The sequence below is a fragment of the Dysidea avara genome, chromosome 9, assembly GCF_963678975.1.
Source record: "Dysidea avara chromosome 9, odDysAvar1.4, whole genome shotgun sequence".
NCBI classification, from domain to species: domain Eukaryota; kingdom Metazoa; phylum Porifera; class Demospongiae; order Dictyoceratida; family Dysideidae; genus Dysidea; species Dysidea avara.
In genome coordinates, this window is record NC_089280.1 from 9289265 (window position 1) to 9315542 (window position 26278).

The window sequence follows — 26278 nt, forward strand, 5'->3', positions numbered from 1 at the left end:
GAATTATTACCTTATAAAGAGTTGTTTACTACTGTTGTACTTGAACAAGTTCTTGTCGTAGCTGCTACACCAGGTTTTCATGTTTCCTCCAGCTGCCATTCTTGTTACTGACCCAAAAAAAACAAACAAATTCTATTGCAAAACTGACTAATTCAAAAAAACGAAGAATTCAATTGCAAACAGGACTAATTCAATTGTAAAAGCGACAAACTCAATTGCAAATGGGGCGAACTCAATTGCAAAGTCACCGAATTCAATTGCAAAAACCTGTAAGAGGGTGGTTTTGCCCTTTCCTCAGCTTGGTATGTAAATTAACACAACAACTTTACTATTGATGCTTCAGATGCCAAACTCCCAATCCAACATTGCTGTGAATTGGTTAACAACGTATGTAGCTATTCAAATACAAATTGGGCTTCTTGTTCAGTATAAGCCTTGACTTCAATATCGCCATAGAACCAAGCAGTCTCTAATTCATCTAATAAGTCTCACTGACTGTACTTGTTGTATTGCTTCAAGAATATGACAGTATATACCATTCACAAATTCCACTATGTTTATACCTTATTAACGATGTACTGGTATTGCGAGTATGTACATGTAGTTATTATCATGTGTTAGTTATTGTTTGAATGTTACTTCAAAAGCTCACAAAGCTCACAAACCACACAAGTACCAGCTTGTGTGTACACAGTTGTTGTACGTACTAGATGTGTGTGTGTGTGTGAACAATGCAATATACAAAACATTGCCAATCAAAGAAAGTGCTAACTATTAATAAGCAGCTGCTACTACAAATGACCTGTTAAAAGCAAGTCACAGTCTAGGATGACCACAATCACTTAGAGCAGTACAGCAGTACTTGAGTTTATTAGACATGACTAGACATGACTAGACATGACTAGACATGACTAGACATGACTAAAACACAAAACAAACTGGAATATGGACTCGCAAATGCTATGTCATACAAGCAGTATAGACATCCCAAAAGCAATACTAAGAACGACAAAAGTCTTATACAAGCATTTGAACATGACTATAATTAATGTGTGCTCAAGCCAATATCAAGCACTATGCTTAAAACTAGTCTTTAAGAAACAAAGTTGTCACTGCTAGTGCTATAACAAGTTTTCCATGGGACTGAATAAAAAATATTAGAACTAATTTTAATGTATGCATGCACGCACACACACACACACACACACACACGCACACACACACACACTACACACACACACACACTACACACACTACACACACACACACACTACACACACACACACACACACACACACGCACACACTACACACACACACACACTACACACACACACACACACACACACACATGCGCGTGCACACACACTCATAAAATATGTATGTGAATAGCAAGTTAACATAATCAATTAGTTAACTTGTTTTGATTATTATATTGATAGTATCCCATACCTGTGGTTATAACATGACATTTTGTATGCTTACAGTTGCTGTAGTTTAAATAAACAAGTAGTGTTTGCACATTGCATACATATAATTGCGCACCTGTAGTGTTTATGTACTGTACGAGTGGAAAATTTTGCAGTACTTAATTTTCAGATTTAACGTTCAACACAGCAACCGTGAAAATAAAACCTGTGAAATTTTTCTAGCTTATAATACAACATAGACGATGAATTCGACAATGACCAGCAGTTTCAACATCATTAGCTGCTACATTCATGGCTAGCTATCATATGTATAAGGAATCCTTCAATTGGAGAGACAAGGAATTGAAGAGGCCGAGGTAGCGCTGTGGAAGGACAAAGCGATTGTTGGCCATGTACCACAATTGCTGGCAGTTGCAATGCCATATTTGCATGTTTTGCAACGTAAACACTGATGGCAGCTTTCTCAAGCTTTCTTTGACCATCCTGGCTGTGAATGGAACTCAACTGAAATTCATCAATCTCTGATAACAGTTGACTGCTGCTCACTACTTGGCAAAGTGTTTGGCTTGGTTGGCTTAGAGTAATGAGTTATGTCTCTCATAATCATTGTACAACATGAGCTCGAACACACGAGACAACAGAGTTGAGGTATGTGATCTGTGAAAACTTTAATCTTGAAAAAAATCCTGTTTTTGCATGGAACTATGAAAATCAGATGTGACAATTAGTATCCAACTGTGAAAATTTTATACTACAAAAATTTCCACGTTTATAGTATAACATGTACTAGTCAGCTACCAGCTGCTGTGTATACCAATACAAAGTATACCTTTGTAAATGTCAAGTGTAGTAGCTTCAGGAAACTATATAGTTACACTTGAGAATACATATACACCATCTATTCAAACATAAGCATTTATGTATGTAATTGGGCCTACTGTATATGCTTGCTTCATATTCAATAGAAATTCCAATCTGACATGGATTTCAAATATAAAGTATACGATCACCCTTTAACATCTCCTTGTTATAGTAACTAAGTACCAGATGTACATACATAGCTAAAGCCTCATTAATAACAAGATAAGACCACCTCATTTATTGACGTCACATCTTTTGGTCCCCAAAGTTACCCTCTTAATGAGGTTTTACTATCAGCATATAATCTGACATGATGATGTTTAATTGTATATAGAGAAGACTACTGAAGCTTCAAGAGAAGTCAGCCTCACAGCCAACAGTTCAGAGTTCACCAAAGAAAGGTGCGTAAGCTACAATGTGTGTGTGTGTATTTGTGCATGTGTAGTATACTGTGTGTGTGTGTGTGTGTGTGTGTGTGTGTGTGTGTGTGTGTGTGTGTGTGTGTGTGTGTGTGTGTGTGTGTGTGTGTGTGTGTGTGTGTGTGTGTGTCAAGCCTGGGGCAAAGTACTTTTATTGAAGAGCACTTAAGTACACCTTCTTGAGTACTTGTACCTATACTTAAATACTTTGTGCAAATGTACTTGTACTTATGCTTTAGTTTAAGTGTACAAGGTACTTGTAAGTGCTTTAAAGTACATGTAAGGGTCACTCACATGATCGGATTTTGGCATTTTAAAAAATAGTCAATATTCAGCTTCTTTAAGTGTTTTCTTGTTTTTAAGATGCCAAGATTCTTCCTTAAATTTAGGTCAAAGTGTAAACCAGTTGCAAACCTACATAATGTGCATGTACATTCGTCGCTTTATTGTGTCTAAAAGTTATGGGCATCGTATGATAGGAATGTTAGAGTCATAAGCAAAGCATTTTACAGTTGCAGATAATATCATATCCTCCACAAAACTTATTACCATCAAATAAAATTTAATTACGGAATATCTGTTACAATGCACTATGTGTTGTTGCTACAGAACCTGTTAATCCAAAAGATGCTAAAGAAGCAGCAAGAAGATTGGTTGAATCAGGGGTATGTTACTACGTGTATGTACGTATGCCTACATTTTTGTGTGTGCAGCAAAAACTGCACTAATGCGGGGGGTGGAAGATCCCGCAAATGCCAGACTGTAGAAAGTTAAAATGGTCTAGAGAGCAGTCAAAATACTCTAATATAACAATCAGGTATTCTAACTCAGCATCGACAACCATCAGAGTGACAGAGTGATTTAAATAATGACATACTAGTGACATCTTTACATTCATTTGCCTGGATCACTATCTCCCTGACATCTCTTTGATATAATTATGCATATAATGTTTGCTGTGCCTTTAAGTCTTTCACAGTATGCAAAGCCACATTGATAATTTAACATTGAATGCAATTTTTGTACCTGTGTATTATACGTATTTATACATACATAGAGGTGTATTTATATGTTGTAATATATGTATGATTCACAACACGTTTATGTATAGTGTACAGCATACTGTATGTACCTTAAGCGAGCTTTCTCTGAGTAGAAAATTTGTGATTTTGATAACACTGTTTTTTATAAGGACACATCTGGCAGATTACTTTAAGTTTTATTTTCCCATTGTGCCTTAATTGCTCCACAGGCTAGAATTATTGGCAGACATATATAGTTTGTGGAAATGTGTATGATGCATGTATACTGTAAGTGTGTGCATATACAGTACTGCTCAAATGCAATGTCGTTTTGCAAGAGTGCAAGCAATTAAAAGCTTGCCAATTAAAGGATGTGGTACTCGTCATGCTCGCGAGTATTCATCCCATGAAGTGGGATGAATGCTTGCAAGCGAAACGCGTGTCGCACCATTTAATTAGTGAGTTTTTTAATTGCTTGCACTCTCACGGAATGACATTGCATTTTAGCAGTACATACCATAGTACAAGGACAGTCTTTTTTTTTATTATCTCAACAAGCACACTAAAAGCAATACACCATATGATGCATTGAATTAAACAATGAGTATATACTTTGAGATGAAGTTTGTGTTAACATTTTTACTGCATTGGCTGTACAGCTATTATAGGGGTACAACCACAGAATCTAAATGATTCAGTTCTGTTCCATTTCTTTACATCATGAATACGTTGCCTCACCACAGCACAATAACCAGTTAGTGTGGCACATACTTGCATTAATTGTCTGTAGTTTGAATAACTTTGAGGTTTGTCCATTTTGAACCAGTGTTCCAATGATTAATGTACTTATGCTACTCTAAAATACTCTAATAAAGCAGTCACCTTTCAGTTGGGATTATCGAGAGAATGTTTGGGTGACTGGAAATGAAGGATAGTTATACTATATTGTGTGTCATTTTAACTAAAATCTCCACATTGTCTACGACAATTAATGTGCTAGTATCTCCTTCGTATGGTATGGTGCTTGGCACACTATTATCTTTGTGTACATGACTGGATGAGGTTATGACAACTTTTATTGTCTGAGTGTTACATGTATGTACATTGAGGCACATGCAGCATGTGTAAGAGCATCAAGTTGAGGGATCTCGGCTGAATACTCCCTGAATGTTTCATATAACACATGTAGAGTTGAGAAGGTGTATTTAGGTATTAGTAGTTACAGTAATAGAGAGCTTGCATATTAAGTGCGGGCTTAACAACAGTTGCTAGGTCAGCCATGTTTGAGGACAAAATACGTGCTACAGCTGTTCTCAATGGTTTAGCAAAGTACAGGACATGTTCATTAGGTTAGTCACTTGTATAAACTAGGATAGCTGTAGTCAAAATCCCAGAAAGCACTATTATTCATGAGAAATCTACCAAAAATTAATATTGCGCTTGTATATGTTAAACCTAGTTTTGATATTTGTTTATAGGCAGTGATACTCGTTGTGCGTATCTTGTGGTGGCAAACCAAGAACATTCGTCACAATTAGTCCTATTGAAATTGCCCTCAACTATGGTTGAGTAGCAACAGTTGTCAAGCAATTTTTGTACGTGCATTTTGTATGCAAGCTCTCTATAAAGGTATTTTTCAGATACCGATGTGGTTTTCTAAAATACCAAAAGATCGATTTTAATTTAGACTATGATATAGCTCATTTAGAGGGTTACTAAATCACTTAGTCACCTGACATGCTCATTTAGTCACCTACACATGTTCATTTAGTAACCCGCCCTCAGGCAATTTTGTACGTGAAAAATAATTACAACACGAAAGGTACACTGGAGTACTTGATAATACTGTAATACAATTCTTCTCCGTGTTCTGCGAATAATTCTGGAGAAATAGTAGACTAAAAGGCGTATCTACTAAAGCTCTAGTAATAGCTCTAGCCGTTACTCTGGTTACCGGTCGACATATGGAAGAATTCAATACAAAAAATGACAGACTGCTTTATTAGAGTGTTTGAAAATCTTTGAACACAATATAGTGATAATTGCAATAATGTACATACGTAGCTACATCTCGTAACAGCGAAAGCTTTATTTAGTTACTACTCATTACAGTTAAAGTAATCATCTATACTAGTTGTACCCGTGCAAAATGCGACAATTGTTATGTGCTATTGTGTGAATACACTTACATTTGAACATTACTGATAGAGAAGTAATCACATCATTACATACCAACACATGACATTATAGATGTTCATGTGCAACACACCATTGAAGAAATTATGCGTGCACATCAGTAGCTATGCCAAAATCATGTCTTTGTTGGTAACCTGGCACATAAACAAAGAGTGATAGTTTTGATAATGTTGGTAGGCCTTGTGCACTGGAATTTCTGCTCTGCCTGAGCATCTGTGCAGTACTCATGAAGATGGCATAGCTATCAAGATGCATGTGTTCCAGTTACAGGCTTTTATTTAAAATGCTACATGCATATCAACGTGCCTGAACATCTACACAGACCTCATGAAGGTGGCATATCCCATTATAAAGTTACCAGCTCTTTACAATTCCACATACACTAAAGAGATTGTGTGTGTACGTGCGTGCGTGCATGCGTGTGTAATGAGGCTTGCCTGGGCAAGCTGATTTTTGAATTACTCAGACATGATCAGTTTCCATCTTCAATGGTTGGCGCATCACCACAATGAGCTATATTCAAATTCAACTTGTGTTTTTCACTTAAAGTGGCCCGTTTAAATCGACCATTTAGTTAGATTTTGTTATCTGTGTGTGTTCTATTAGAGTAACTGAATTGGAGTCCCGTTTCTTCATCCTAGTCATGTGTTGTTGCATAGCAAAGTGCGTATATAATTATATAATGTATTCGCTGTAGCAAGAAGGCAAACATCAGCACGTGTATTTGCTTTATAATGTAGAATAGAGACGAGTTTGAAACGATTAGGGGGAAAACCTAGGAGGAGTTTGTGTTTGAAAATTTTATGGCCTCGGTTTTCCTAAGTCTGGTGACTACAGGGCAGGGAACGAGGCACACACAGATGGATGTCAACATGCTATGAAGGTCCAGTGAGTTTCAGATGGATTTGTAGCTTCTTCTGTTATCATTATGTTTAACGTAACTACAAGCATCCACCAGCCATTGCAGACCAAGTGGCTTTAACCTAGTGAGCTTCAAGTCTACAACTTTATTGTTGTCATTCCCAGTCCCTGGAGTGGCTTTCAGCTTCTACTTAACTTCCCCTGCATACCAACAGTGAAACTGCTTCTTCATTATTTTGGTCTTTCAATGGCTTGTTGACTGCTGCTAAATCTAAAGTCAGTGCAGTTTAGGGGAACTTCTACCACTAGGATGTTGTTCTCATCCAAGGTATCCAAAAAGGCATCTGTAGTTTGACCTTTGAATAAGTCAACTATGACAAGGCATGGATGAGAGCTACTCAGATTCAGATTAGCACGAGTTGTATTAACGTATGGGATCAATATGTTATGTAAATAGCCCATCATGGTGTGTTCATTTGACCAGTGATTTTCAGAATAGGTAAAATAACAATTCTGTGGATGCTGGACTTTAGATAAGGAAGCAGGAGTCTTGCCAGTGTAGATCACTTGTGTTGGCAGCAGCTTTCCATCCATAGTACATGACAATAGTACTGTAATTTGACGTTTATCACCCAGCCCAGCAATTTTTACCCATTTAGCCCCCTTCTCTTCAAAGATCCAATTGGACACTGCTACACATTTCATACCTGTTTGGTCCCAGTTGATTATTAGCTTCTTTGGAATGCTTCCCATTGCAACTATTGTGTGAATGTCAGACAAAAACTGTCCTTTCAGTTTTTCAAAATTAGATGGTAGTACCTTAGCTTCTGTTGTCCCTTTCTGCTTCACTAAACCCGTTTGTTGAAGTAATCACTGTGCCCATTCCTTGGTTATAAATATACCCCCATTTTCAGTAAGCAAGTTGGCATCATGGCTGATTACAACACCTGTAGCTGTTCCCATGATGGTTTCAGTATTCACAACCGTCCCCTCTGCATGGGAGGCTTTTATGAATGATTTGACCTCTTCCTCCAGCTCCTCTCCTAGTAAAAGTGATCTTCCGCGCTTTTTCTGAGGAAGCTCTGTGACTTACACTGGTTTGCCACCTCGCTTTCTGTCAGTTGACTACCTGTGTATAGGCTTTTTTTTCTACCCACAAATGCTGACTTCCTTTAAATTTGGGAAAAGTTTCTTTGCTTCAAAATGTCAAATGGCAGCTGCAATTCCAGCGTATTCGCCGACAGTAGTTCTGTCTTCATCATCGACTTTCATATATTCACCACATTTCTTTCCAACTTGGCTGTGAGTGGCGCTTGAGATGACTTTCAGCTCCCTGTTAACACAATCAATTGCAGGCCTTAAATTAACTTGCGGTCAACGGACAAAATCCGCACAAATAGCACAAATAGCACAATGTCTGCACATAATTAGTTTTGGGCAGACACCGATGTCCTTGCAAAACCAATAGTGGTACCATAAAAGCTGATGTGTGCATGTTTGTTTGTAGTGCTAACAATAACTGTCACTTGGTTGCTAGGAGATACTACATTTTCCCAACCCAAGGATTTACCAATGCCACCTCCCCTTTGTGTACTGCTATCACCAGCAACTGTTATGACCACAGTCTGGTGATATGTTGCAGCTATGTGGTTGTGTTTAACCTCAAAACTTTCAATAGTAGGGTCAAAAATAGTGGTTTCGTGACCAATCTCTGGCTAACAAAGTTTGATGGTTTAATATTGTACTTTAGGGCATTTTAAACAAAATGAGCTCCCACGCCGCTTTTTAAAATCCGGGGAAAGTTCGGTAGAGCCAAAAGTCCAAAATGGCTACTAGCTGACATGTGCAAAAATACAACCATGATAAAAAGTCAAATAAAGGGTCTTTTTAGACTAATTTGGGGTCAAGGAATCCATTTCTGATGTTAGTTTTGTGATTGGATGTTCTGTTAATGTAAAATGTTAACAATTTTGCTCAATAAGATGTAATGCATATAAATAGCGTGTTAAGTCTAATTCAAGGTTCATCCAATGGCTCCAACTCATTTGATGATTCAGGTTCAGTATCAAAATCAGATTCAGATGCAGCTTCAGATTCAGCTCTGAATTGGCAGAGTCACAGCCATCCTGTTGCACTGATGGGACTGAAAGTGAAATTGGAAGGGCAGGTTTGTGTGGCACACTGGTCTGCAACAGTCATTCACCAATTCCTAACCATGACCTATAGGAGAGGGATGTCTTCTCAGGTCATGGTGGCACTGAACATAGGCTAAAAAGTTGGAACATTTGATATGCTGCTCAAGATTGTCATCATCAGGAGGCAAACGCATTGAAGATTTTTTTCTTTAGTCTTTTCCACTTGGTTGCATGGGCTAGATTCAGAGAGGAATTTAGTGTGTCTCCGTACATGTAGTAACAAAGGACTTTAGGTCATTCAAGACATCGTCACTCAGCAGAAGGTCTTCTCTATACACTTTGAGATGAGGCTATGGGCCTCGGTACGTTTTGACAATTTTTCATAGAGGGATATCTTGCTGTGCCCAGAAAAACAGCTGTTGGCATCACAGCCAGTCAAGACATGAAAAGGTATAAAAGATTTGGCAAAATCATCAGTACATACACATGCTTCTGCAAAAAAAAAAAAAAAAAAACCTGCTTTTTAGAGGTATTATAATACCTGGAATGTCATGTGAAATGGCTGCAGCCTGAATGTACACATCTGTGTCTTCTGCATCAATTACTATGAGATTGTTATAGCCAGGTGATATCGATCTTAGAGCTGCATAAACAGATAGCATAATTGTGTCAGCCTCATCCTGACTAAAGCCCAGGCTTTCTTTGGTGTCACCAGTTGACAGACTCACACAGTCCTCACCCACTGAGTAGACTAGTTCCTGACTGATAGACTTAGACAGTTCTGAGAGCTGATGAGTTTTGATTAGAGCCTGGAGGCGTTTCTTATTGCCAGCAGTGCAGAGAATTGTCTTGAATTTGTAGGCCATGGGAAACAGATCAGCTGGCTTCGTATACACATTGGGTATGGAACCTTGACCCTGAATGCGCAATTCACGCTCATCATCTCTGGTGTACTCAGCATAACCATGGGGATCATTGATGCAGATGATGGTGGTAACACTGACATGCTGTGCCAGGATCACAGACACTATTTTGTTGGTGTAGTCACCCCAAGTGTATGGAGATCACTCTTGACCCATAGGTGATGCTAGGCACTACATCATGTCCACTAATTCTGTGTAGGAGTTGACATCAAATGGCTGTAATGCTAACTTCTGCAGAAGTTTGCTCTTTTGAAAGTACCATTGGGATTAAACGGTGTTAGGTATTCTTCAGATATATGATGTTTCATGAGCTCAGGTAGAGACAGTAGACCACTGAAATCAACACGGATGCTAGTGTCCTGCTATCCATTTTTCCTCATTTTATTTTTAGTGTCTTTTCAGAGACTTTTTTTGATGGAATCCCTGCAAAGGTGAGATGCAAATTATGTTTTATGTGATCATGGATGGATTTTTCTTTAGAATAGATGTGCTCATCCATAAAATTTTTATTGGCTGGGTCTCCCCATCTTGCTTGGCCTTCTTGAAGTCTAAAATGAGCTCAAGTGTAGCTGGAATAGCTAACTGTAAGGGTCTTAGAGCAGGTGGTGCTAGATCAAATGGGAAGCATGATGTTAGATCTTGTACAGCTTGCCCATCTCTGCGCATACGTGCTAAACAGCTAGCTAGTTGTTCGTTCTGGTAGCTACCAAACTTAAATTTCTTGGTTATAAGAACATCTAATCACAAAAATAACATCAAAAATGGATTCCTTGACCCCAAATTAGCCTAATAAGAACCTTTATTTGAATTTTTATTTTTGCACATGTCAGCTAGTAGCCATTTTAGACTTTTGGTTCTACTGAACTTTCCCCGGACTTTAAAAAGCGGCGTGGGAGCTCATTTTGTTTAAAATACCCTAAAGTACAATATTAAACCATCAAACTTTGTTAGCCAGAGGTTGGTCACAAAACCACAGTTTTTGACCCTACTACAATGGAAACTCCCTATTCAATTCCAGCAGTCTATACAAAGTGCTCCTCTAGCTCATGTCTGTACAATTTGACGCTATGTCTGTACATTTGTGAATATGTAAGGACATTTATCCTCAGCACCTTAAAAATTAAATTAAGGCCTGAATTGTTGACTGTGACATACTGTTTGGCAAAGCACTTGGCTTGGCTGGCTTAAACTAATGAGTTATATCTTACGTAGTCATGCAATGTTAATACCAACTTGAATGGCTGCAAGACAATTCTTCAGTTAAGCACGAAAAACTGCGAAAATCATGAAAACTTGAGGTAGATCCGTGAAAATATAATTGTGAAAAATTCTGTTTTAACTTGGAACCATGAAAATAAAATCGTGAAAATCCTGCTTTAGTTTGCAACCGTGAAAATTTCATACTGCGAAAATTTCCATGCGTACATATTATATAGTTATACAACGGCCACGAGTGCTCTGCCTGATATAAACGCATGAGCCTGAGGGCCGTTAGGCCCGAAGGCAAGTGCGTTTATACAGGCAGAGCACGAGTGCACGTTGTATAACTGTTATGTACCACTCACCTAATAGGTGGGGAGAGTCTCACAAGACAGCTGTAACACTTATAAAGGCCAGGTTTCTAACATCGATTGTGGGTAACCAAGCCGGACGTTGCGATGACGTTCCCCCTGCAGTACTGCAGCCACCTGAGATATTGAAAGCTAGTACGCTATGGGTTATATCACTAACCTGCATTCGCTGTTCGACTCTCATCATGTAGTGCTCAACATGCCAGCGTGATCACTCAATCGCCATATAGACTAAGCGCCAGACTAATCGCCATAGTGATTCTCTCGAGCAAAAAAAAGTAGCTAAATAGACGTTTTAAGTAAACAAAACCTAACTGCTAAACGATGCTAGTCTAATTCTTACTATTCACACTGGCTAAACTCGAATCAGGTGGCATGACAAAACTGGTTACCACAATCGAACGTAAGGTTAGTATTATTTAGAATATATTTGTTTTATTGAGTCATTGTCGAAGTGGGCTACAGTTTAATCTGGGCTAAGATGGCACCAGACTAGTAAGGTGTATAAGTACTTTTATATATATATGTAGATAGAGTTGTGGCCACCCGTGTTGGATTTTTCGATCGCCATTGGCTGCTTGTAAACATTATACGTATTGGTGACGTTATGGCCCACAATCGACCTTTACATGTCAGGCTATAAAAGAATTCGAGTGATTTGTGAAGTGTCTTTCCACCTATTAGGTGAGGTGTCGTAGTGGTCTTCGCCACTGGCACTTATGCTATGCTGCACAAAACCGCAGCCAGTGCAATATCTGTATATTGCAGTGCGGTTGGTGCATTATAACTTATAATGCACTAGTTGTGGTCTAAAAAACCGCAACCAGTGCGTTATAAGTTATAATGCACTCGCTGCGGTCTGCAGCAGTGCAATATACAAATTATGGCACTGGCGGTGCCTTTGAACTGCACACGCAGAGTGGTACATACAGTAATAATGCATCCATAACAGAAGCTAAAATACAATGCTTAATTATAATTCCAGTAAATGTTTGCATACTGGAATTTATCATTCAATTGGAAACAGTTAGTAGACTGTACATACAATATGTCCAAAAAAACACTAAGTTGTTGTTAACAGAATGTATTGTAGAGGACTATGAATACTTCTCCCAATGCATAGTGTATAGTTTTTGCAGTTAAGTAGATATAGTAAATTAGCATGTTTTATTACAGGGAATTGTGATCAAAAAAGTGGTACCGAGGAGTCATGGCTTCAAGAGGTCAAAGTCTTTGCAAGAGCCAGTGAGTGTGTGTGTGTTTGCATGTGCTTGCATGTATGCTGGTGTGTTTAGTGTAGTGTAGTGTAGTGTGCATGCATGCACACACACACACACACGTGTGTGTAGTGCATACGTGTAAGTAGTGTAGTACTGTAGTGTAGTGCATGAATGTGTAGTGTAGTGTAACGTATTGTGTGTGTAGTGTAGTGTAGTGTAGTGTAGTGTACATGCATGCTACATGAGTGCACTGCATGTTTAGTGTAGTGCATGTGACCTCAACTTGCTATCCCAACAAAGTAAATGTATACTCATCACGCATGTATGTAAGTAAGTGCATACTTACATGGGTGCTCCTAGTCACCTAACCCAGCTCAACCATTTAGATAACCACAATGACATTCTAGATGAAAGGGAAGAACATTCCTATTTGGGTGTCGTACTAAATAAATCTTTGTCCTGGTCACATCATATTACAAAACAGCAACCAAAGCATCTCAATTCTAAGACGTAATTTGAGTGACTGTTTTTCTTCTGTTAAAGCTTCTGCCTACCTTGGCTTACCATCCTGTAGTTCGTCCCATCATAGAGCATGCAACATCACTTTGGGATCGATACCAACACATTGACACCTAAAGCATAGAAAAAGTCCAACGTAGAGCTGCCCAATGAGTTATGTTTGATTGTGATAGATTTAGTAGTGTATCAAACATGTTAGAAACTTTAAACTGGCCCATGCACCCTTGAATAAAGACGGAAGATAGCAGACTACAAATTTTTTATAAGGGAATCAACAACTTATCTGGCCTATCAATACCATCATACTTCTTAACCACACAATAGACACCACCACCCTAACCACTTTATCCATCCAGGTACATGAACCAGTTACTGTCAGCACTCCTTCTTTTAAAGAACAATCGTCGACTGGAATACATGTAACTTGCCAACTTAAAACATTGACATAATTTACTAACGAATTACTAGACATATAACTTAATGTAGCTGTGCTGTAATCATGTGTATTATATTCCTTGGGGCATTATTCACCCTCCTGGGTGCATCGCCATGCTGTCTGCCCAGTAACAATTAATAAATAAATGAATAAATGTGTGTGTAGTAGTGCTGTACACTTACACCGGTTAATCGATTAATTGATTGGTTGTGATTAAAATACCAATAACCGGTTACGAAATTATAATAACCGATTATTGATTACTTTGTGCGGCGGGCGCAATAGATTGATTGTTTAGAAATGGCAGGACGCTGTGATGAATTGGTAACGCCAAAGAATAAAACGTCAAAAGTATGGGAACATTTTGGGTTTCCCAAAGGCGAAGCAGAAGGCAAGAAAGCTTACTGTAAGATTTGCAAAGTAGCAGTAGTTCACGCGGGAGGAACCACCAATTTGAAGAACCATTTACACACGTGGCACAGATTAATTCACGATGAACTCTACAAAGATTCCTCAAAAGAGTCCTCGTCATCGTCTCCCTCTACTATGGATAATTTCGTGAGCAAGTGCGTGTCGCCTTTGCCACCATCTTCGGATAAAGCCAAGAGGCTAACTCGTGCTGTTTGTGAGATGATAGCAAGGGATATTCGGCCCGTCAGCATTGTTAACGATGTTGGATTTTTGAATTTGCTAAAGGAAGCGGAGCCACGATATGTCGTTCCATGCCGACCAACTGTTACAAGAAGCCTGAGCGATTTGTACGTGAGTGAAAAGCGGCGCATCAGAGGAGTTGTGGCGAGTGCGGAGTTTCTTAGCTGTACAACTGATATGTGGTCGTCACGTAACGGAGATGGTTATATCGCCCTTACCTGCCATTTTATTAATCCTGATTTCAAAATGTGTTGTCATAATCTTCAGACTCATCATTTCCCTGGAACACACAACCACACTACAATTGCTCAAGCTCTGAATACTGCTGCCAAAGAGTGGTGCATTAGTTTTGATAAGCAGCTTGTGGCATTTACCACAGATAGTGGATCCAACATAGTTAAGGCTCTTGAAGATATGGATGTGCTCAGGCTTGCATGTGCAGGCCACACTTTAAACTTGGCTGTCCAGAAAGCATTGCAAATACCTCAAGTTTCCACACCATTAGCAAGATGTAGAGAGCTTGTTAGCTATTTTCACAAGTCACGTGTGGATAGTGATGAATTCAAAAAAAACCAGCTGATGTTTAGTGATATTCCAAAACACAAGCTTATTCACGATGTGGCAACTCGCTGGAATTCCACTTATGACATGATAGAACGAGTCTGTGAGCAGCAGCTGCCTATCAGCAGTGTATTACTGCAGCGTCGAGATAGTTTGATGCATTTGGAACTACTCCCAAATGAATGGCGTATTTTGGAAGATGTTGTCAAGCTACTAAGGCCTTTTAAAATTGCTACTCAGCACCTCTCTGGTGAAGAGTATCCCACCATCTCTACATTGGGACCCCTACTACATGAAATTCAAATCAAAATAGCTTTCCAAGATGATGATAGCGTGGCAATTAAAGCATTTAAGAAAGCTTTACAAGATGATATGGATTCTAGATACACAGATCCCAATATTAAGTTTTTAATGTACAAGTCCTCATTTCTGGATCCCAGGTTCAAAACCCTGACACATTTATCATCAACAGCTAAACAAGAAATTTTTGATTGGGTTTTGGAAGATATTCTAAACTTAAACAATGGTAATGAATCAAATGATGTTCAAATTGAGTGTGTTACTACCACAGAGTCTTCAGAGCCCTCCACTTCTTCCAATAGTGACTGCAATGGACCTACAAGAAAAAAGAAGAAAAAGAGTGCATTAATGGAGCTTATTGGAGACAAATTTCAATCTGAAAATGAGCAAACTACTGATACAACAACTTTTAAGGACATCGTGCATTCAGAACTACTTCGTTACAAAACTGAACCTTCAATATCAGTAGATCATCCTCCACTTCACTGGTGGTCTGTTCGTCGACTCTTGTACCCAAATGTGAGTAAATTGGCCCGCAAATATCTTTGTGTGGTGGCCACTTTTGTGCCATCAGAGCAATTGTTTAGCACAGCTGGTAATGTTGTGTCTGTTAAACGTGCTGCACTGCTGCCAGAAAATGTTGAGAAACTGATTTTTTTACATGACAATCTACCACCAGTGTCTTTACCTTACAGGCGTTGTGTACAGGATGAGGCATGTGACTGTGACTCTTGTAACGCTTAGAAGAACCACCCAACATGTACTGTTGTGGTTTCTGTTGAGCTATTGATGTTGTAACTGTAACATTTGTGGTATGTTGTTTAAACTTGTTTTCATGTATGCTTGAAATGTAGACACTTGTACAGGGGGGGTGTTTTACTACTATACCACAACAACAAAGTTCATGTTTAGCCAATTGACTGGTTATTGCCAATTATTGGTAGACAATTAACCGGTGACAAAATTTTTGTAGGTGTACAGCACTAGTGTGTAGTGTAGTACTGTAGTACTGTGTGTGTATATGTTGTATGTGTATTTGTGTGTGTGTGTTGTATGTGTATTTGTGTGTGTGTGCATGTGTGTGTTGTGTGCGTGCGTGTGTGTGTTGTGTGCGTGCGTGTGTGTGTGTGTTGTGTGCGTGCGTGTGTGTGTTGTGTGCGTACGTGCGTGCGTGCATGTGTGTGTGTGTGCAAACTACTAAAGCACCTATTGGTTACTGTGTATGTATGTACCTATCCATAGGATCCTGCTCCAGTCCTTAAGAAGCCAACATATTCTACCAACTCTGATCGACCAGCACCAAAAAAACCAACCAAGTCCCTTAATTATATGCAGGTGTGTTGTGCGTAATGTATTTATAATTATGTATTTACCAATGTGTTTATTTATCAATGTATTTATAATTATGTATTATTAATGTATTTATAATTACAATTCATGTATTTTGTTATCAGGCGGGTGACACTACCCAGACAGTCAAATCTAAAATAACGCACGACTACCAAAGTAGGTTAGTGGATCTTTAATGTGCATGTGTATTTTATTTAGTAGCAATTTACTTGTAGCAATTTACTATCCAGATAGTAATATGAAGCCATCAGGATAGTTTTCTAGTAATTTTATGTTAAATTTTCCTTGATACATACATACATGTAGCTTCCACATTTAACATCACTTCAGATTTAATTTTTGTATGAGTTATGCTTGCTTCTATTCTAAAGTACTAGTAAAACAAACGTGTTCACGATAATACACTATGTTTTATAGCAAGTGATGATGTCACTATCCATAGGAGATCCAGAAATATTTGTTTCCAGATAGTAAAATTGCTATCTTTTAGCTCTAGTAGTTACGTATTACATACGTACAACTACTATATGTGTGTCAATTGCATGCTGTATATGATGGTATACATATTGTATAGATTTATTAAATCATCTGAGCAGCAAACACATCAAACAAGTTAGTACAGTGTGTGCTATAGAGTATATGGTATGGTTTAGTATGTGTGTATGTAAATCTTTGTGTATTACATGTGTACATATTTACATATATGTATGTGTAAATCTGTATGTGTTGTGTGTGCGTGCATGTGTGCAGTGTTGTGTGTGCGTGCATGTGTGCAGTGTTGGGCCGCTACTTTAAAAAGTAATATATTACTTATTATTCGTTACTGCCACTGCAATGAAAACGTGTATTACTTCAGTTTAAAAGTATCTGGTAATATGTTGTATTACATATAACATAATGTATAACACAATGTATAAAACTTGTTAGGTAATAATATTACAGTAAAGTGCTAATTAAGTAACCTGTTAGTACTTTTTTAGGTAATAATGAGTAGTAATGTGCTACTTTAGCAGCATTGCTTATATAGAGTAACTATCCTTTTAGATATTACTAGCACAAGAAATATAGGGAATTATATTACGGTACAGATTTAACGCAACGTCGCACTCTCGAGTGACCCACTCTGGAGAGCAATCCGTTATGAACTAGAGTCTCAAGTAGTCATTATCGAATACGAGGTCGAGCGCTCGCACCTGAACTCGCAGTTGCGAGTACGAACGTAAGAAAAACACTCGAAGCGAACAAGGCGCTTACTTATTAAATAATTTGAATATGCGCCAGACAAAAAATCTATTTCGAGCTGTCAAGGGCAAGCAGAATGACCTGAGGTTAGTTGATCAGATACGTACTGTAAAACTTATGCTACATACGTACATATACATAATTTATACAATGTAATGTTTTTAAAATCACTCGCGGGTAAAGTCAGTTTACTCTCGAGTGGACTCGACAGTTCAGAATGTCGACACTCTGACAAAATGCCAAGGCTCGCCCTGAGTGTAAGAAGAAGTGCTCTTAGCTTGTCTAATGCAGGATATTCTGTGGCAGATATAGAACAAATATTGAAGAAACAAAAAGTTGCTACTACGAAGCGAAGCCTGTATCGTCTGATTAAAAAATTTAAGGAACATGGAGTGTACACGGATTTGCAACGAAGAGCTCGTGATAGGAAGATTACACCAGAGATGTTGAAAATGATTAACGATGAACTAAAGCAGAATGATGAAGCCACAGCAAGGCATTTGAGAGCAATGTTAATAGAAAAATATCCAGACTTGGAGGTGACTTTATCTACCATTAAACGCCAACGCCAGGCGTTAGGGTGGGTGTGCACTAGACCCCACTATTGCCAGCTTATTAGAAATCTGAACAAAACCAAAAGGCTGGTATGGTGCAAGGAACAGCGCCGGGTTAATGAAGATTTTAACAATGTAATTTTTTCAGATGAGTGTACGATACAATTGGAACACCATGGCCGGTTGTGCTTCAGGAAACGGAAAGAGCCTAGAAAGCTTAAGCCGAGAGCGAAACATCCCGCAAAGCTGCACATTTGGGGAGCCATATCTGCACGTGGAGCAGCCCGTGTTGTTATGTTCACTGGCATAATGGATGCTGTCCGCTATGCAGACATTTTGAGTGCCTCTCTTGTGCCATTTATAGCTGACCGATTTTCTGATTCTGGAGGGCATAGGTTTCAAATGGATAACGACCCTAAACATCGCAGTAATCACATAGAAGATTACTTCGAAGAGAAGAACATCAATTGGTGGCCAACTCCACCAGAAAGTCCCGATCTGAACCCCATAGAAAATTTATGGGGTTCATTGAAACAGTATTTGCGAACTAAGCACAAACCAAGGGATCTCAACCAGCTCAAGGAAGGTGTAATAAGCTTTTGGCAAACACTAACACCAGCCGTATGCAGAAAATACATTGGTCACCTACGCAAGGTTATCCCAAAAGTCATAGAATTACATGGTGAACCTAGTGGTTACTAGTGCAACTGAAACATTCAACATGCTACTTTTGTACTACCTTGAACATTTATCATGATTAATTTTCAAATAATGAAAGTGTGGATATAAGAACATGATTGGATATAAAAACATGAAAAGTTTTTAACTGTTTCCTAATAAATCAAAAAGCTCAGTTCCAGTTTCAGGTCAAAAAAAAAAAACCAAATCCAGTTTCCAGGGAAGTAGTATGACAATCAATTAAGTCCTTGCAGTTGTTTTTTAGTGGGCTTGTTACGAAGACGTCGGCAACTCTCATCAATTGAGATTATACAATCTGCCCACTCTTTGGAAATGTCGGTGTTTTGTGACGGAAAATACTTGAAAGAAGTACTCTTAATGTATTTGATAATTCTTGGATCTAACTGTTGTTTATTGCGTCCAGAGACATTCGATGTCTTTCTAACTTGTTCCGTAAACAATCTTCTGGTCAAATGTACGCTCATATTCCTGCGTGAGCAGCTTTTCATAAAGATCAAAGTAAGTTCACTTTCAGGCAATAGTCCAGTTGGTCCTCGTGAAGTTGGTGGTGGTGGTGTAGGTAGTAAATTTGCTCCACTCCCATGTGCAAGCTCTAAAATTGAAAATATAATTTACCATAATGTTTGTTGGACGTAAATAGCTACACACACTTTAATAAACAAACACAGTACAGTGTATCTTTTACAGTGTCACTTATATTATAGTCCATGCATGAATAACAGTTAACATGCCCTCTTAAAGCAGTGCAAGTTCTGGTAATTTGCATTTAACAGTGTCTGGATATCCTTTCACAAAGACATTGGCACTTAGTTTGTGGGTGACCACAAGCCAAAGGTATTTGTTTTAACCACACCTCGAGTTAGTACCAGTCCCCTAGTACTTGTCAGCTCAGATAGTATAAAATGCATTTATAGCCTGTTTACTAGTGTCATCTTTAGATTGTGGGTTGCATCAAACCCTTTGTAGTACTTTAAAACTCTTGCATTACTCCGTTAATTAGTTGTGTCCAGACACAATATTGACACACTGTTTCAAGCACTGCTGTTTTACGTGACACACTGTTTCAAGTAGTGCTGGGCGGTATGGCATTTTTTGATTACGGTACGGTATTGAAGAAAATACCCCGGTATTCGGTATTTCACGGTATTCAGCTTGGTAAGGAACTAAAAATATGTTTTTACAGTAATTGTTAACTGTAACTACTCACAATTGAAAGTTACCCATGGCCAGCAGTAGGGACCAGTCTATTTTGCTTTTTTTCTACCTATTTTTCTTTCCAGCAATTCTTTTATTTTTCCCCTATTATGCTCCATATTTTGCTCAAGAATTATAAATTTTGCTCAGTACTTATCTTTGTTAATTGAATATTTCCAAGTGCAAAGCTACAGTTTCGCCTTAAAGTGACTGTTCTATTAGAGCTCGATCAGAAATTACTTCTAACATGTAAAGCAAGAAGCCAGCTAATATTGCTTAACATGTGTGGCTGTTTTATTAGGGTATATCGATTGTCACTTGTTGTTCCTGTAACAATTAGCTATGCATTGTAGATATTTTAGCGTGTCTGACTGTTTGATTAGAGTATCTCGATCTTTTGTGCAATTTTTATGTCCACTCCACAAAAGTTGCACCTATTATGCCAGCATTTTGCTCATTGCTTTTACCCAACCATTATGCTAAAAATTTTGCTGGCGAAATCGACGGGTCCCTAGCCAGCAGGTTATAAAAATATTTTACTAACTACATGACAGTAGGCAGGTGCTACAATGTAACCTGAAACCTAACAGTTGCTGTTAGGAGAGGCTTGTGGTCACCACCAAACCACCAACACATAACCCAACCACCTTGTCTCTGGCTTCCTGCACACTAGTCACATTCATGCTGGTATTTTCAGAAACAAATACCTTTGAAACGGTTTAATGAAAATACCGCGGTATACGGTATTTTCGGTATACCGCCCAGCACTAGTTTCAAGCACTGCTGTTTTACACAGACTTTGCGACAGATCAGTTTTAATAAACTGTTTACAGCACTGCTTCATAAATTTTTTTCCTAAAATTTGGTGGTCAATTGTGAAGTAGTGAAAGCCCTTATTGATTCATTTCCAGTTTCCAGCACTTACACTTTCTCCACAAGCTGCCACCATCTAAATCTGGTAATGAGCAAGAAGGTATTTCCTTAAACTCAAGCATTACCACAACTTTGGAGCCATTTTAGTAGTGTTGTGCGATACAGCTAAAATGGTGTATCTCAAACCTTGTGTAGTCATGATATGATACCAATATGGAATATAGTGAACTTCAGCCAAAAAGCAAAGTAATTAACTGTGTGGGTGGCCGTCAAATTTTCATAGTTTAGTTCCAGACATTACAGACCGTGTAACAAGCTTCAAGTCTGAGAAACAGGCGAACAGCTCTGCTACACTGTACGTTGTACAAAACCAGACCTTAGCATTTCCATGTGCGAATAAAACATTGATAAATGTATTGCAATATCGATATTGTGATATTGTATATGTGTATCGATAATTCGATATGTATCGCACATCACTACATTTCAAGACATAATGTAAATTTGAATAACATAAATGCGCACCTCTATGCAAGGAGTATGACATATAACACTTGTGTGCTACACGCAATCTGAGCTTTCAAATTTACTGACCAGAATTGTTAGATTCTAAGGGTTGTGCACCGGGCCCTTGTGAAGTTGGTGGCGGTGAACAGTTAGGTAGTACATTTACTCCACTTCCATGTGCAAGCTCTAAAATTGAAAAAAACTTTGCCGTAATGTTTATAGGATGGAAATGGCTACACACACTTTAATAAACACGAGTACAGTGTATCCTTTACAGTGTCACTTATAGTTCATGAATAACAGTTACATTCATAGTTTTAATTATAGTTATTTTCAACTACTACGAAGAAGGTGATTCTAAAACTCTAGTATCACGGCAGTGGTGGAGCCAAGAAACATTAAATTTGAATACACAAATGCACCTCTATACACAAATGCACCTCTATACAAGGAGTATAACATAACACTTGTAGCACACGTAATCTCTGAGCTTACTTACCAGAAAAGCTAGATTCTATGGGTTGTACAATTGGGATTTGCTCTTGTCGAACATATACAGGTCCTGCAAGCTCACTAGGTCCTACACAGTACATTACAGAATTAAAAATAGAGACGAAAATGAGAAACTTTAGAAGAGCTGAAACAAATATTTGATTCGGTTAGTACAGAAAGTATTCTAATACTTAAACATTATTAAACAATGCCACGGTATACATAAGCGTGGAAAATTTTAGGGAATCACACTTGTAATTAAGTGAATTTCGTGTAATAGTTCAAGTTTCCTTTCCGATGAAAAGTGATTCTAGCGTGTTCAAAGTCTATCCACGGAAATGAAAACAGCGAATTACTTTTGCGACTGTTTCAGTAAAAACTTGCATTTTTCGTACAAGCATGCATATTGGAAAAAATGGAATTTACAAAATCTGATATTTGTTTCAGCCGTACTTTAGAAATAGAGTTCGGAAAATACACTGATGAAAGCAAACAAACACCCACTAGTAATATTTGCTTTACTACCAAACATACCTGAGTGGGTAGGTGGTTGCTGCATTGCTCCAAACGAATCCAATTTTGACGACACCATTACTAACCCTCTGGACATTACTTGAATAGATTCCTGCAAAGACGACACTGTCTTATTCAGATCTTCATACTTCTGATCCTAAACAAACAAGCAAAAGGTATTGAATAACACCTATTGTGGCAAAATAGTGTACACACAAATCAAAACCAATACCAATAAACGTGTTGCTCCAAAATGATGACCACTATTTTGTTAACAAAGCCACTTTAGTGGAGTTTGGTGCCAAAGGGCTATTAAGCATAAAATGCTTACATGCCACATAATAAAGTGTACCACTATGTAAGTCAAAACAAACCTTAACATCAGCTGAACTGGGTAGAGAAGGATGCAATTCTGCGCTCATGTCATCATCATACTAGTATATTAAAACTATACTAAATTTTAACACAGCTAATATAGCATGCATACCCTATTGTACAAGAAGTCATCAAAATCCATATAGAATGGATCCTCTCGATACATTTCAATCACCTAAAAGTATCCAGAGCATTTTTTGATAATCAGACTGTTATTCTTACTGGTATATCAATTTCTTGGGTGTTCACATCACTAACGATTTCTTTGCTCATAGCATCCGTACCAGTTTCATTGCTCATCGCATCCCTATCAGTTTCATTGCTCATCGCATCCCTATCAGTTTCATTGCTCATCGCATCCCTATCAGTTTCATTGCTCATCGCATCCCTATCAGTTTCATTGCTCATCGCATCCCTATCAGTTTCATCGCTTGCCATCTTCCCTTTGTCTACCTAGAGATAAAAACATTAAGCATTCCCTTAATTCTATTTAAATGGCCCTTCGGATCTATAAGACACTTTGTCGAATTTATAACACTTACTTTAGTGATGTCAACATCTTTAGGGGTGTCAGGACCAACCTCCAACACCGGCTTTTCCTAGATCAAAGTAAAGTATTATGTATACATTAATTGAGGTTACAATTCTGTATGCAGTACTAAATAAGACAGCACGAATGCAAGTAACTCAGTATAATAGCATTGGCCAGTGGTTTAAACGTGTAGAGAACAATCAAGGAAACCCAAAACGTGTAAATCACAATGGGATTTGTGGTACTTTTGATGATATCATAAGCCTAAAGCTTAAGAAATTTATGCAGCAGTGTGGTGTTTTGCATGCCGTGATGCCACATTTAAAGACTGATTGCACTTGCTGTCTATCCTAGTGAGTTATCTCAAATAGACCCGTCAGCCTTGGTGAGTGGTAAAAGTTGTCTCTTTTCATGACTTTCATTGTGCACCCCAACTTGCTAATATCCAGCTGGAAGATCTAAGCTAGTAAAATAACAAAGCTTTCCAAACTGGTCCAAGTTGTAGATTTTTGGTTAAGATAATTCCCAAACTGCTAACCAGAATTACCTGAAATTTTGAGTATCAACTCCATATACACTGTAGATAATGTCAAGAATAATAGTAAAAAAAACAAATGTGCGAACAATACGGGTTTCGGTTGAGACGGTCACATACATATAGACACAACACACTTACCACCTCTTTTTTCTTAGTCCTTCTTTTCTTTGCTACAGTATCACCTTTCAATTTATCACCCTCACTCTTGGTCTTGACTTTTTGGACAGGGACTCTCCTTGTCTGCTTGCTACCTGTCTGCTTTTGCTTCTTAACAGCAGTATCAGATTTACACTTCTGGGATAAAAGTAAAAGAAATAAAATATACAACACAACCTGTTGAAATAGAGCATGCCAGTCAGGTGATTATAATTTTAATAGCATGCCTACGATAACCACAACATTCCAACAATGGCTTATAGTGGCCCCACCTGGTTAGTTGATCACCTAGTAACAGGGCATTGTATGAAAAACAAGCTGACAGGTCAGACTATTAACCCTCTTACCGCCACATACAAGTGTTAGTGTATGATGCCGTAAAAAAAAAGTGACCATAAAAGAAAACAACAAAAACTTCCACCTGTCTAGCATTGTGATTCCATGAGCACTTATCTGATAAAATTTGAACAATCCATTTATTTTCCATTCTAAATTATGAAGCAGTCATAAAAATGTTTGAAAAAATGCAAACTGGTTGGGTTTTTTGTTCAGTGGGTCATCACATATGATTAGTGATCAGAAAAGTTAGCAACCAATTCAACATACCTGCTTTCTTTTGTTTTGCCTGGGTTCAACATTCTCTTTTCCATCACGGCTATCTTTGCACTTATCTTCTATCTGATCACTGCATGTATTATCCTGTGTATCTTTACTACCATCCATTTCAATCTGACTGTAGTCATCCATGAAATTCTCTCTGTCCTCTTCACTACCATTATTTGACTGGCTGTCTTCATCATCCTCATCATACTTTTCCTGGTCCTGCTTACATTCTTTTTGTGTTCCTGCAGTTGTGCTAAAATAGACAAACAACAGAAACACACCTTTCTTACCTAAAGACAATATTTTTACTTCATAAATGGCTTTTCCCTCCGTGATTTGAGCTATACCATCAATAAACAGGGATGTTCCTTTAAGCATACGAGTGGGAACAACTGCAGTGTAGATCTCATCGACGTATTCAATGAAGGCATAAGGAGCTACACCTGTAAAAATTTATGTGCATAACTTTCCAATAAACTTAAACTAGGCTGTGCAACAAAACATAATATATTTGCACTTCTAAAATAATGAATACACATTTTAGCTAACTGTTACAAGCACTTCTGTCAAGTGTGGGATCCAACTGCTCAGGCTCAATCATGCTGCAAAGGCACTTCTAATACTACTCTAACACATTACATAACAGTGTCTTTTAAATTTACTGTTTATCTAAGCTTGCAACACCATGTGACTGCTTTCTCTTTATAAAGCCCAGTATGGAATCCATCTGCTCAAGCTCAATCATTCCACTAAATAACTTCTAATACTACTCTAACACATAACCTAACAGTGTCTTTTAAATTCTTACTGTTTACCTTAGCATTTACTGTGCCATGTGACTGCTTTCTCCATTTAACGCTCATTCTATCAAGTTTGCTTAAGCTCGATCATGCACCTAATCCATCTGCTAAACCACAATCATGCTAGTAAATCACTTCACTCTAACACATCAAGGCCGACTATTAACGGAGTTTTAGTTTTTTGTTGTTGTTGCATGCCGTGAAATTGGTTAGCTGCAAACACTCTATAACAACTAGCTATACACAAACAAAATAGAAGTTTACTTTTCTTTGCCTTTGTTGACCTTTTCGCCACTCTTTCTGATGCCATCACAATCGCTCCTCGTCACAATCACACACGACACAATCACACAACACTCTCCTTTGCACATGCGCACACTATTGCGTGAAATATTTAGAATTGTGCTTTTATTTAAAGTGATAAATTGAAGGCATTGAAGATCATACAACATTGCTGACAGGATCTCACTAATGATTGCTCCAAACTTCACTAGAGCGTAAGTCATTGGTTTTAATCTAATAAGCGCTTGTACGTATCTAGTATTAAACTAATAAGCGCTTATGATATGTATTAGCATTAGGCACCACTTGCTCGAGCGAGTGTAGCAACCCCTCGAGCAAACTCTCATTCGAGTGAGTACCCCCTTCGAGCAAGAGCACTCGATAAGGAACGCTCGATCGAGTGCGGGTGCTTAGCGAGTGGTATCCTATGACTCGCGCGCGAGTGCGACGTTGCGTTAAATCTG

General features: G+C 38.2%; 3 protein-coding genes and 1 long non-coding RNA gene across 7 annotated transcripts in view; 2 read left to right on the plus strand and 2 right to left on the minus strand.

Annotated features, from left to right (window-relative positions):
- The window catches only part of LOC136266038 (uncharacterized), a 95198-nt gene that overhangs the window by 28718 nt on the left and 40202 nt on the right, over window positions 1-26278 (minus strand). The window lies entirely within an intron of this gene.
- LOC136266033 (negative elongation factor E-like) overlaps window positions 1-26278 on the plus strand; it is a 31346-nt gene that overhangs the window by 832 nt on the left and 4236 nt on the right. The window contains exons 2-7 of the mRNA XM_066061000.1: window positions 2625-2691; window positions 3319-3374; window positions 12594-12662; window positions 16347-16439; window positions 16559-16614; window positions 17029-17066. Coding sequence (XP_065917072.1) covers window positions 2625-2691; window positions 3319-3374; window positions 12594-12662; window positions 16347-16439; window positions 16559-16614; window positions 17029-17066 — 379 coding nt within the window. The remainder of the gene's footprint in view (window positions 1-2624; window positions 2692-3318; window positions 3375-12593; window positions 12663-16346; window positions 16440-16558; window positions 16615-17028; window positions 17067-26278) is intronic.
- LOC136266452 (E3 SUMO-protein ligase ZBED1-like) lies at window positions 14297-15848 on the plus strand. Its single transcript, XM_066061469.1, has one exon. It carries the CDS (start codon window positions 14421-14423, stop codon window positions 15846-15848), a length of 1428 nt encoding a protein of 475 aa, XP_065917541.1. The 5' UTR covers window positions 14297-14420.
- On the minus strand, window positions 18984-26011 carry LOC136266598 (protein starmaker-like). 4 transcript variants are annotated; one of them, XM_066061599.1, is made up of 12 exons: window positions 25797-26007; window positions 25023-25175; window positions 24736-24974; window positions 24112-24267; window positions 23446-23502; window positions 23126-23356; window positions 23016-23078; window positions 22903-22962; window positions 22550-22685; window positions 22023-22103; window positions 21611-21709; window positions 18984-19541 (listed from the first exon to the last, which is right to left on the minus strand). In XM_066061599.1, exons 1-12 carry the CDS (start codon window positions 25840-25842, stop codon window positions 19165-19167), a joined length of 1698 nt encoding a protein of 565 aa, XP_065917671.1. In that variant the 5' UTR covers window positions 25843-26007; the 3' UTR covers window positions 18984-19164. The 4 variants fall into 4 exon arrangements, with proteins under 4 accessions (XP_065917671.1, XP_065917673.1, XP_065917672.1 ...); XM_066061601.1 differs by lacking the exon at window positions 21611-21709 and having other exon boundaries at window positions 25797-26011; XM_066061600.1 differs by lacking the exon at window positions 22023-22103.